Source organism: Sceloporus occidentalis, unplaced genomic scaffold (genome assembly GCF_023333645.1).
Source record: "Sceloporus occidentalis isolate IW3139 unplaced genomic scaffold, rSceOcc1.0.p SCAF_41, whole genome shotgun sequence".
NCBI lineage: Eukaryota > Metazoa > Chordata > Lepidosauria > Squamata > Phrynosomatidae > Sceloporus > Sceloporus occidentalis.
Genome location: NW_028317021.1, coordinates 5,859,675 through 5,872,661, shown reverse-complemented (window position 1 = coordinate 5,872,661; position 12,987 = coordinate 5,859,675). Strand labels below are relative to the sequence as shown.

At 47.1% G+C, this 12,987-nt stretch overlaps 1 protein-coding gene across 5 annotated transcripts in view; it reads right to left on the bottom strand.

Moving 5' to 3' along the window:
- LOC149290050 (MLX-interacting protein-like) overlaps window positions 1-10,905 on the bottom strand; it is a 55,492-nt gene extending 44,587 nt beyond the window's left edge. For all 5 annotated transcript variants that reach the window (XR_016277275.1, XR_016277277.1, XR_016277276.1 and 2 more), the window contains exon 1: window positions 10,409-10,905. Coding sequence is in view for 2 of the 5 variants with exons in the window: in XM_089489786.1 (XP_089345912.1) it covers window positions 10,409-10,905 (497 nt within the window). In the remaining 3 variants the exon portion in view is untranslated. The remainder of the gene's footprint in view (window positions 1-10,408) is intronic.
- Window positions 10,906-12,987: the final 2,082 nt, after the last annotated feature.

Genomic DNA, 12,987 nt, shown 5'->3' with positions numbered 1-12,987 from the left:
GACTGGGGCTGGAAACAGCCCCGCCCCTGCTGTGCTGCCATTGGCCAGCCAGACTCAAGGGGATGAGCTCCTCTTCTGCACGCTGCAGGCCGCGGCCCGGGCAACTGCCACGGGCGGTGCAGCCGCGCAGAGGAGGAGGAGGTGCAGAGCGGCTGCACGGAAGAGGTGGGTGGCATGGCCGTGCGTAGGAGGAGGTGGGTGGCGGGCCGGATGCATTAGCGGCCGCGGCGATGGCCGCATGAGTGGGCCTGACCCGGAGGCCAGGTCCAAACCTGGGAATTGGCAGCAACCAGGACGGGACCGTCCAGGTACCACCAAAACCAGGATAGTCCCGCCTGCAGGTGGGATATGGCAAGCCTACCTGGAAGCCAAGATGGTCCAATTAAGGCTGTTGTACTTTGGCCACATCATGAGAAGACACGACTCATTAGAAAAGACCATAATGCTAGGAAACGTGGAGGGCCATAGAAAGAAAAGACGACCTCACACCAGATGGTTGGATTCAATCAGAAAGGCCATGGGCATGAGCCTGCAGGACCTGAGCAAACCAGTGGAGGTCTTGGAAATGTCTCAGCCACAGGGTCACCATGAGCTGAGGACAACTTGAGGGCAGTTAACAACCAACAACAAATGGCCTATTTAAACCAGGGCTGGGAGACCTGTGGCCCTCTAGGTGTTGGACAAACATTCCCATCAGACACAGCCATCAAGGCCAATTGCCAGCAATGATAGGAGGAGATACAACCCAACAGGATCTTGGAGGACCACAAACCCCTATCCCCTAGTTTTAATGCTATGGATTACAGGGGAACTCCAGCATGCCCAACTTTCAGACACTGCCTGGGGCTTTTACACAATTCTGCATCTTCTTCTACCATCTCTGTAGATAAAGAAAGTATTACAATGACATTAGCCATAATCCCCTCCTCTCTTGCATCTTATCTACTGCCTCCTGATTTGGCTTTTTTGATCTGGTCCATTTCCTCCACAAAGTGTTCCTTTTAATTGTGCTTTCTTACAGGACATTTAAGGGCAGTTAAAGATCAGAGTTGTAAGAACTAGACGGCTAGATAAAACCCAAACTTTACAGCAGAGCTCCTTCATGAGGGCAAGACGGATTTTGCAAGTGATGGAACAGTAGGTCCGAATCCAAATTAAACTAACTACATTCCGGTGCTAGGGGGGAAAGCTTAAAATTTAATCCCAGACAACTGTTTGTTTTGTCTTATTTATAAGCAAAGGCACAATGCGGCTGAATCTGAAGATGCACTGAAGACCTTTCAGCATGCAACTTCTGAACTTTTTCTCTTATGTTTGCTTTGGCGAGGCTGTCCTACCCAGACATAGTGTATCAAAAAGCATCTGCTGTTGCAACACAGAAAGAAATTCCTTCCTACACACATGCAGGAACTTTCAAGACTTCCCTGCACAGATGCAAAAAAACAATGTCAGTATGTGTGCATTCATGTTGCCGCCACCATATAAGGGGCAAGGTAATCCACAGTCAGGAAAATCTGTGGCTCAGAAGCCCACTGACATAGTGGGCCCCCTGCGTTTGTTGCAAGATTTTTTGATTTCTTCACTAAATGAAATTACTTGGCTAAGCTTTCTTTAACTGGCTGAACTGTCTAAACATCAGTTTTGTATATTCCATACAAGGGCTCACTCAGCTCCAGTTTTCTTCTTCCTTGGCTAAAATTGGGCTTTGCGTTGTTCACATGGCTGGGAAAGTCAGATTACAGAAACAAGCACTGACAGTAGTCACTTGATTCTTATTTCAAGTTCTAACAGCAATTATCTGTAGGAACAGACGTGCCTGAAATTTCGTAATATGCAAAGGATTGCTAACCAGAAGGAAGAGCAAAACTTTGCCTGCTAAGAGCTCAGGGAAAAACATTTCACAACCAGGAAAGCACTCAAAACCCTCTTAGAAATGGAACTTGGGAGCAGTGGGGCAAACCTCATTACATCATTCTGATTTGCAGAACTATACCACAGGCTGTTATTGCACATGCTTTGCTTATGGGTTTCCTACAGACAAAGGGGTTGGGACCTGGATGAACAGACTGTTGTAGAAGCTAGGCTCTGGTCTAGCAGGGAACTTCAGTTTTTATGACTCCTTCACCAAATTTAAAGAGCTGAGATCAGCAGTGCCACAGTGGGCTGGGCTGTATAGCGATGACTGGAGGAAGAGGAGAAAGGTGAGTGAGCAGCAGACAGGTAGCGCACTGTGTCAGACTAGAACAAGGAGGCCTAGGTTCCAAGCACTACTCATAACATGGACCTTCATGGTTGGCCTCTGCATCTTAGACTGACTTACTTCGTAGGACGGTTCTGATGACAAAATGGAATGGAGAAGTCATATATGCAGTCCTAAGCTCCACAAAGAAAAGAGTACAATGAAATGTAATAATCTGCAGCCATCAGAACTGCCATATTCATATGACCCAAGACTGACGCCTGGACAGACCATTGGGGCAATCCTGTTGAAACTGCTATCTTTCCCAAGAGGTTTTACTGATGAGGTGGTGGTGGTATTATTATTATTATTATTATTATTATTATTATTATTACTATTATTATTATTATTATTATTATTATTATTATTATTATAACCCAAAGCTCGTCATCTCTACACAGACAATCTTCTGGTAACTTAAAGCATATCAGTATTTTGCTGACAATGGGAGAGGTGCAAATGCATCCAGACTAAAGAAACTTCCAACACCAAATCCTGGTGGCAGAAAAACATGCTGGGCGCTGCTGGAAAAAATGCCCGGGATGAAACCGCTGAAACATTGGGGTGATAAAATCATATGCATGAGTGCAACAGACCAATATTATACATTAAAACCAGAATGCCTTTAAACTCAACGAATATGGCATTTTCTAGGAAATGAGTATCAATCTTGGTCCACATGCCAGAAAGACAGAGGCCCTACCCTTCCCTGTTTTGGGAAACTTCCCAGACATTCAGGATTACGAAATACATATTACAGTAAAGTTATAAAATGGAATCCTTTGCCAGTTTGAAAAGAGACGACTTCTGGAATGATATTTATATCACTAGCTATGCTAGAAGCAAACTTGCCCATTACAGTTGATATATAACAGCTTTAAAATAAACACTGTTGAGATTCTTGTGTTATGCAACCTGCTCTTTTTCAAGTAGTCATTTCATACACAGGAAAGATACTCCTCTAGAGTTTAAATTTGCACTCCTATAACAAGAACTAAGTCTTATTAAACTGAATAGGACTTAATTCAGAGTGAAATGCATAGAACTGAGTACCAGATACCTGAGAGCGTACACAGATTTTAAATCCCATTATTATTTATTGAATGAACACCCTGTCTTTCTTCCAATACGGGACCTAAGATGGCTTGCAGTATAGGTTAGAGCAAAATATAGTTAAAACAAAGAATAGTGCAAAAGTTAAAAAGAAATAAACAGCCCACCTAAAACACCGATTTAAGACAGTGGGATGGAAAACTAAGCAAGGCAGACCCAATGTCAGCCATATCGCTTCACTTTACAGTCAACCAACCCAAGAGGACTCACAGAGATCAACCCAGTGTAGCTCCCCTTCCAAAGCAACATCTCCCATGCCAAACAGATCAATGTTTGATCAATGGCTGTCCCATGAAGATTTCCCAATGAGATCCTTCCCTGTCTCTAGGCAGCATAGCCTCCAAATGAAGAGCAGCTGCAGCCAGGGAAGCGTTCTTAGTCTTTTCTAACAGATGCTCTTTCAGAAGCATGCAACCCTTTCTTCTTACTCAACTCTATAAAGCAGTGTCCACTGTTCCAACTCTACAGGAACATAGATCTGGAGCATGGACATTTATTTCCGAAAGGAATCACCAGCAATACTCACTGCATTTTTAAAAAGTACACTCCTTGATGCTACCCGTGGCAATGAAAACTCAACTGCCTTGTTCCCTTCCTCGTGATGTTATTCTCCATTGCTTTTCATCAGGGAGGATTCTAAAAGGAAAGGCCTAAAATTAAAAAAAAAACAGATCTCTGCAAAAGTATTTTGCCTCATCCCAAGTAACAAGTTCAAGTAGCAAATAAATGTCCTCAGCTACACTGGGAGTAATAATGTTACTAGTCACTACTATATGTTACTTCAGGAGGAGTCCCGTCGCCATCTTAGAACCCTGCTCCTCCAATGCATTACAAAGAATGTCGCTAGTTGTAATGTGCATCTCTGAGCTGAGCTACTCTAGAACCTCACATCTCTAGCTTTGAACACAAAGAAGGAAAAATGCAACAGTGTGCCTAGCATGGGCATGGAACAGACTAACACTTGAAATAAGGCACTCAACCCACTGTAAGGCTAAATGATAAATGCATTTAAACACACACACACTAAAAAAAAAGCCCTACAATTAGTACGCTCAAATGCATTTCAGTTCATCCAGATGTGCTACATTCTTGTGTTGTTAATATTTCCTTTTTCAATATTCACAGTACAAATAAAACATTCTCCAGTGCTTCACTGTCTTCTGAAGAGCCGCGCTTGCTCCTGCTTTTATTGTTTTGTGCATCGGTGACAGATTTATCTGTTAAGAGGCCAGACAGCTAATCGGTTCAGAAAACCATCAGTCAGCTGCCTTAATACCAAGCCTTTGACAGGTTCACCCTAGCCAAGGAGATAAGGAACCACGCAAACCAACATCGTCCGCACCTGGAAAGGCAGAACCATTCCCCACCACAAAACTGTTAACACACTTTCCAGGACCAGCCTTGTCCTAAGTTGCAGACAGGGAAAAGAACATGAGGAAATTCTTCCTTCTTGCTAATTAACCTAAATTGTTTTTTTAATGCAACAAATGTACACAAAAATCATGACCCTATAGAAAAAATGTCAGTAACACCACCATTCCACAAACACTTGTGTCGCTTGTCTATTATTTAAGAGGAAGGTAGGGGAAAGAAACAACATCAGCCCTTGGAATGCTTCTCTAACTGATCATCTGCAAGCCATCTTAAACGTAATACAAACGGATGGCTACTTACAAGCCTATGGATATAAGACTTACATTCAGAGCTCAGATTTAAGACCTGGGATCAGGGTTTCCAGGAGCAATAGAAGTTTAATTCTTGGGAGGGAGAAGGATAAGGATCTCTCAAGGCATTTTGTGTCCCAGATATAAAACAATGGAGATATATTACAATATATGATAGCCCTGTTTAAATATTTGAAGGGATGTCATATTGAGGAGGGAGCAAGCTTGTTTTCTGCTGCTCCAGAGAACAGGACCTGGAGCAATGGATGCAAGCTCCAGGAAAAGAGATTCCAGCTCAACATTAGGAGGAACTTCCTGACAGTAAGGGCTGTTCGACAGTGGAACACACTCCTTCTTTGGAGGTCTTTAAGCAGAGGCTGGATGGCCATTTGTTGGGGATGCTTTGATTGAGAGTTCCTGCATGGCAGAAGGGGGTTGGACTGGATGGCCCTTGCAGTCTCTTCCAACTCCACGATTCTATGATTCTATGAATTGAGTCTAATGATCAGACTCATGTCTCAGAACAAAAGCAATATGGAAAACGGAGTAACTCGAAAACTCTGTGTATTCCTTTTACTAACAAGCTGCTGGCAAAGGTTAAGTGCAGAACATCAAAATGTTCTACTTGACCTATTTCGTGTTTTCTTGGACCACCCTGGAAGAAATGGATGGAATTCAAAGGTTACTGAAATTCAGGCTGCGATCTGAGCTGGTTACTTGGTAAAGCACCACATAAAAGGGACGGCGATACCAAGTCAATGATAATGGTGAAGTCAATGATAAATATGGTTTTTATTTTCTTTGCTATTGATATTTTCCTCTTGCCTTTAGAAGGGTGTGTTAATATTGCTTGTGATTCTGAAGTGAGCTCTTTGAATCTGGAGCACACTGAAGCCTATTCTGGGACAGATTAATGCACTAGTATCTAGAGATGCCTTTGCTGAGCCAGTTGCGTGCTTTGCCTCCTTAAGCAGTGTCAGAGACTTTGCTTAAGATAGACGCATGGCAGGTTGGTACATTTTAGGTGAGGGTGTTAACACTGGCATTAGTTAGCCTAAGCCTTTGAACCTTGTTTGCCAAGGTTGTCCAGAGAAGGTAACAAAAGCTACCTCTGCCGTCAAATCCAAAATGAGGTGTGAAATTATTATTTTGGGTCACTTGGACACTAAGTTGCATCTAGCAGCCTTTTCCCCATATTTGCCCATGCAGGAGAAAATTCAAATTTCTTATTCAACGTCTCCTTCTTCAAATCTGGCTGACTATTATGTCGACAAACCCCTTCATGAAACAGCCTGCAAGTTTATCATCCCCAGCAGGGAGACCGCTGTTGTGAAGCATTTTGAGACAAAGATAATGCAAACCTGTCAGTGCTATCTAATCTGGACCAGTGGCAGCTAAAGCCGACCCTTGACTTCACTGTTGCCCTACTTCAGTCTTTAGAAAGCAGAGACAAAAATGCTCCTGCAATCTTTGGCAATATAAAAATAGACGGACAATAACTCCGGCGGATCTTATTGTTTCAGCAGGTGACATTTAGTAGGGGCATAGCCGAAATGTATTGTAAAGAAAAAGAAATGTATTGTAACCCACCTCAACCCACAGGGAAAGGTGGGATATAAATTCATCATCATCATCATCATCATCATCATCATCATCATCATCATCATCTGTGGACTGGCTTTTATTAAACAACTACTCACTCCCAGAATAATATTAGCTCTCCCTTGAAAGACCAAAAAAAAGCCACCTTCACATACAAAAAACACCACAGCTTCACAATCCACTCAAATTCACTACCTACCCATCTTTTAAATAAACTTGTCTTAAGCAGACTCTTTGGTTTAAAGACCAGAGCAAAGCACAGCGACCAAGCAAAGAACAAGGCCACAAGTATGACCCAAGGGCAACACCATGTTCTTGCACACTCTGTTGAATACCTGAACTAATGTACAGGTATCCTGACTAACAGCTATTACACGCTGTGTCTTCCATGAACTGGTTTAATTCCCTTTGAATCCTTCCAAATGAGTGGCCATCTACACATCTTGTGGCAGTAGATGTCACAGTGTAACCATGTGTTGTGTGAAGAAAGGCTTCTTTTTCTCCTCCGAAATGTCTCACCATTCAGCACCCCACCTTCTAGTATTATGAAACAGGGGGAAACATTTCCTACCTACAGACTTTCTCCACACCATGCATCATTTTATACACTTTGATCACATCATGTACCTCAGCTTAGGCTGCATCTGCACTGCAGCAACAACCCATTTTGACACTGCATTAACTGCCATGGCTCCATGCGATGGAATTCTGGGAACTGTAGTTTGTTGCGGCACCAGAGCTCTCTGACAGAGAAGGCTACATAGGCTCACAAAAGCACAGTTCCCAGAATTCCCTAGCATCAAGCCAAGGCGCTTAAAGTGGTTTCAAACTGGATTATTTCTGCAGTGCAGATGCAGCATTACTGTCCTAATTTCTAACCGTGGCATTTCTTGATAGGTTCTAATTGGCCACTGTGGGAAACAGGAGCTGGACTAGCTAAGTCTCTGGTTCAATCCAGCCAGACGGTTGGTATGTTCCTCAGCACATCTTAGGTGACATTTCCACAGGTCACATTCCAGAGGTGAGACCAACAGACTTCAGCAGAACTATTCAAGGAGATGCTAGTTTTCAAGCAGCCTGGAACTGGAATTCCAAGCATTGCTTCCCTCCCTCTGTCCAAGAATGAGCCCGTCTATCAAAGACACTTTTCACACTTGTGTTTATGACAATAATTCTCATCTACTTTCTTGCCGTCACACAAACAAAGGAAATGACATGGTGCTGTACACTTTTCTTGCAACTGGCAAAAGGGGTGGAAAGACCTAAAGCACATCGCTAGCTTGAAGCAGCTCAAGATTTTCCCCGATTAACTTTTGTGATCGTTCTACAAAGATCTGCAATTAACTGCTTTCACTAACTTGGGAGTCATATTGAAGCAAGGGCTGAACACCTACAGCTGCTACCGTACAGGACAAACAGGCTCTCATAAATCTTTGCAAGAGAGACCCAATACTTTTGTCAGCGTTTTATTTTTCATTATCCATTTACACTAACATCGTCTGCATCTCACAAGCTTTTCGAGCAAGGCTGGGCAACTGCGACAGGTCGAGGGGCCACTTTTATGGCCTGGGACTCTCCGTGGCTCAGATGGAAGGTTGTGTTTCTTAAACAAAACCCCAAAATGTCAGGAAGTCCACTTGTGGTTCTCCAAAATGGGCATTTTTGACGTTAAATGGTACAGGGAAGCCTTGCAGTGTATTTATAGGTACGCCATTCAACCTGGAGGCTTCACACTCCTTTTTTGGCCGGGGGGGGGGGAAGTCAGCCTCGGGATTCTAGAAGCATCAAAGGCCATATAAAATCTTTGGGGGACACATGGGCCCACTCCTGTTTTAAACATCACTGCAAATAACCTTGGAGCAGTCTTTGCCCTGTTGGCCTCCAACCACCCCTTCTTTAGGGGGCGAGATGAAAACAAAGACGAGAGACGGCAGATTCAGAAAGGAAATGAAAACCACCACAATGCGCCAGTTCCGTTTCCTAGTTCAGTTCATTTCCTCCTCGCTGAAAAACGGATGGCTCAGAAGAGCCAAAGCAAACACCAAGAGATGAACAGTTGAACTTTCCCCTTCCATAGTAGTGTGTTTCCTTCTCCAACGGCAGACATGTCCCGCACCCATCCCTCTTTCTTCCCCATTCCTTTGCCTCAAACTGCCCATCATCTCTTTTCTGGTGTCCCCATAACCCAGCAACTCCCAAACCTTTGGCCCTACAGATGCTTGGGACTTTGCTTCCCAGAATCCCTAACCATTGTGCAGGCTGGGAATTAAAGCCCCAAACATCTGGAGGACCAAAGTTTGGGGACTGCTGCCATAAACCTTCATGAAGCTACAAGGGAGGAAGGGCAGATGGATTGCCTACAATTGGGCTTCCATCATCCCTAAAGGACCTCTTCCTCTTATCAGCCAGACCTAGCCATGTTAATCTGGGATAGCAGTATGGAAAAGGGGTTTTGTTGGATCTCAGCTGAAAGAGAGGAGCTGGGAGCCAGAGCTTTCCTGTATTGTTTTGTATTATTTATATGTATTATGCTACTATTTCTTAGATTGTGCACCATGGGCAGGTTTACTTGATCCTTGTTTGTATGTACAGCGATGTGTAAATCTACAGCACTATATAAATAAGGCAACATCATAATAATAAAGAGGAGCTTTCCTAGACTTGGGCCGCCTTCCTCATGGGTCTAGGGAAGTCTAGGGGAGCTCCTGCTCCCCTCTTTCGGCTGGTCTCAAACCCACAAAAAGTAGGAGGTGTGGAAACGGTTAAGTGTGAAAGTAGGGAAAGCCCTTCCCGAAGCCTCTGTTGTGGCTGTGTGCCTTCAAGGCCTTTCTGCCTAAGGGCGACCCTACGGCGGTGAACTGATCCTGGGGTTTTCTTGGGAAGATTTGTTCATCTGAGGCTGAGAGAGTGTGACTTGCCCAAGGTCGCCCAGTGGGTTTCCATGGCCAAGCCAGGATTCGAACCCTGCTCTCCCAGAGTCATAGCAGCATGTAGTTAGTCTCAACTCCAGGAAACAGAGGCTCAAGGCTGGGAAAGCTCTTTCAGCTGAGGGTCCCAAAGACACTGCAGAAACCATCCAGGTTGAGAGGGCTTGGACTGCCTTGGCTGAGTGCTAGGGAATCCTGGGAAGTGTGGTTTGTTGTGGGGCTCCATCTGAGAGAGGAGGAGGGCTCAATGGCTCACAAACATTCCCAGAATTCCCTAGCCCTGATCCAGGCCAGTCCAAGCGGTCTCAACCTGGATGATGTGTAAGGTGTGTTTTGGAGCCAGGTCTCGCCCTCTCTCCCAGTCAGCCCTTTCAACCTACACTGCAGGGCTGTTGTGAGGAGACCCAACCATATGAGCCAACTTCTCCTTCTTCAAAGGGACTCCCCATTTGAACCGCAACTCTTCTCCCAGAAGGCCAAGCCCTCCCTCAAAAGCCCCGCAGCTGCAGCGCTTCCCAAGCCTTTGCTCCCTCGCCAGAGGCTTGGGACTTCAGCTCCCAGAAGCCCTGGCCCTTGGCCACGCTGGCGGGGGCTTCTGGGAGTTGAAGTTCCCCCCCCCCCACAAACCCACCCCTGGAGGCCCAAGGCTTGGGAAGCACTGTTTGGAGAGCCTATTCGGAGGCGAGAAAAGCAGGCCGTGAGGCCGCCATGCTGCCCTCCCTCGCGGGGTTGTTGTGAGGGGAAGGCAAGGGAGGGTGGGGGGCGTAGAAAAGGGGTCCCTTGGCCCGGTCACGTTAGAAAGAGAACCCGGTTTGGTCCCACTTTTCACCGCCCTGGGCTGCTGCTTCTCCTCCTTGCTTTACCTGTAGGCCAGGGTCATGCACTCGAAGAGTTTGGTGAGGGAGGCGTCGATGCTGAGGCGGCCCCCTCCTCCGCCGCCGCCCCCTCCGCCGCCCTCGCCCTCGCCGCCGCCGCCGTCCTCGGCCCCCGCCGCCCCGAAGCGGTAGGTCTGGCAGGTCTGCTCGTTGACCGTGTCGAAGTCGTAGCCCTTCTTGGGCGGGTGCTCGCTGTGCGGCGACGAGACCATGAAGTGGCCCGAATGGATGATCTGAGGGGGTCCCCCGCCGCCGACGCCGCCGCTGCCGCCGCCATGGCCAGGGCCGCCTCCCGAGCGCTTGGCCGCCGAGGGACCCCGCGCCCCCCGCCGCCCTCGCCCGGCTCCCGGAGGGCACCGCCCGTCCTCCTCCTCGCTCTCCTCCGAGGAAGAGTCCTCCTCCACCGCCGCCCGCCGCGAGAGGGAAGCCCCCGAAGGCGCCAGCAGACCCAGCCGGCCCGCCCGCCGCGACACCTCAGCCGCCATCCCAGCGGCCCACAGAGCGACTGCCGCCGCCTCGGCCTGCCTCGCCAGCTCTGGCCCCGCCCACCCCAAACCCCGCCCTCTCCTCCCTTAGCCCCGCCCACCCCGAAACCCCCGCCCTCTCATAGGCCCCGCTCCGCCCTCTCCGAAACCCCGCCCCTGCCTCACCAATCTTAGCCCCGCCCGCCCTTCGCCCCAGGCGGCGCCAGGAGTCGGGTCGACTCTCTCCAGACTTTTAGGTAGAGACTCCAGGCGCCTGGTTCAAAAACACCGGAGAAATAATCCGGGCTGATGCCGCTTTAACTGCCAAGGCTCCAGGCGGTGGAATTCTGGGATTAGGAGTGTTGCCCCCCCAACAAACTACCAATCCCAGAATTCCACCGCCTGGAGCCCTGGCAGTTAAAGGCCCCAAACAGATTGCAGAAATAATCCACTTTCAGACCGCTTTAACTGCCCTGGCTCAAGACTAGGCGATCCTGGGAACTAGTTTTGTGAGACACTGAGCCTTCTGTGTCAGAGTGTGTGCACAAGAAACTACAGTTCCCAGGATTCCCTAGCAATGGAAGCAGTCTCGAACTGGATATTATTATTATTATTATTATTATTATTATTATTATTATTATGTTTACTATGTTTATTTACATCCTGCCGTCCTCCCAGTACAAGGGACTCAAGGCAGCTTACAAATCTAAAACAGTCCTAGTTAAAATGGTATAAAACAGGCAAAATACAAGATTAATAAACCATTAAACAGTTCAAACAATTAAATGCATTACATCATTAAAATTTAAAGTTTTAAAACTCTAAAACAGGGTGTTTTGCAGCCGAGATCCCTTGAACTGCCCTGGCCCTGGGCTAAGGGATCCTGGGAACTGTAGCTCCTTGCAGCCCCAGGCTCTATGGCTCACAAATGCCACACTTCCCAGAATCCCCTAGCCCTGAGCCAGGGCGGTTCAAAGGGTCTCAGGTCCAAAACACCCTGAAGAAATCATCCATTTTGAGACCGCTTGAACTACCCTGGCTCAGTGCTAGGGAATACTGGGAACTGGAGTTGATGGTGGCCTCACAGCTCTCTTGACAGAGGTAATTCAATGTGTCACAAAACTAGTTCCCAGAATTCCCTAACAGGGCAGTTCAAGCAGTCTCAAAGGGGATTATTTCTGCAGGGTGTTCTGGATCAAAAGCAGATGATTTCTCCAGTGCAGATTCAGTTCTAGTCATTTGTTGTCAAGAGCCTTCAAGTTGTTTCTGACTTCCGACCACCCTTTCCATGGAAACTCAGCCATGGAAACCCAGTGGGTGACCTTGGCCAGGCCCCACTCTCTCAGCCTCACAGGACGGCCATGGCCAACCCTCTCTGAAGAAACCTGCCAAGAAAACCCTGCAACAGGTCCACCTTTGTTGTTGTTGCATGCCTTTGTTTCCAACTTATGGTGATCCTAAGACCTCGGATCATGGGGTTTGGCTGGCACGTGTCTTCAGAGGGGGTTTGCCATGGCCATCCTCTGGGGCTGAGAGTGGGACTTGGCCAAGGGCACCCAGGCAGTTTCCAGAGCCATCGTCCAAAGCTCAAAACACTACACCATCCTGGCTCTCAGGTCTGCCTTAGAGTCACCGTGGCCTGTTACAGACTGCCAAAATAAAGCTGCTTCGGGTCTCTTTGGAGGTATGCTGTTTAAATGATGCATGCATCCTAAGAATCCGAAAGCTGCACCAAAGCAACACTCCAGTGCTTAGGAATGGAGTGTGGCTTTGGCGTGACCTCCGGAATCTTAGGACCCATGCATCATTTAGATAGCATACCTCCAAAGAGACCCGAAGCAGCTTTATTTTGGCAGTCTGTAACAGGCCCGTAAGTCCGAAATGATTTGAAGGCACCACAACAACAACCAAGTACCATGGGCTGCTAAAAAGACCAATAAATGCATCCTGGAGCAAGTTCTCCCTAGAAACCAAGAGGACTCAAGTGAGGTTGTCATACTTTGGCCATACCATGAGAAGGAAGGCCTTTCACGAGAGAAGACCATAATGCTTGGGCAAGCAGAGGGCAATAGGAAAAGAGGAAGGTCATGCACCAGATGGATA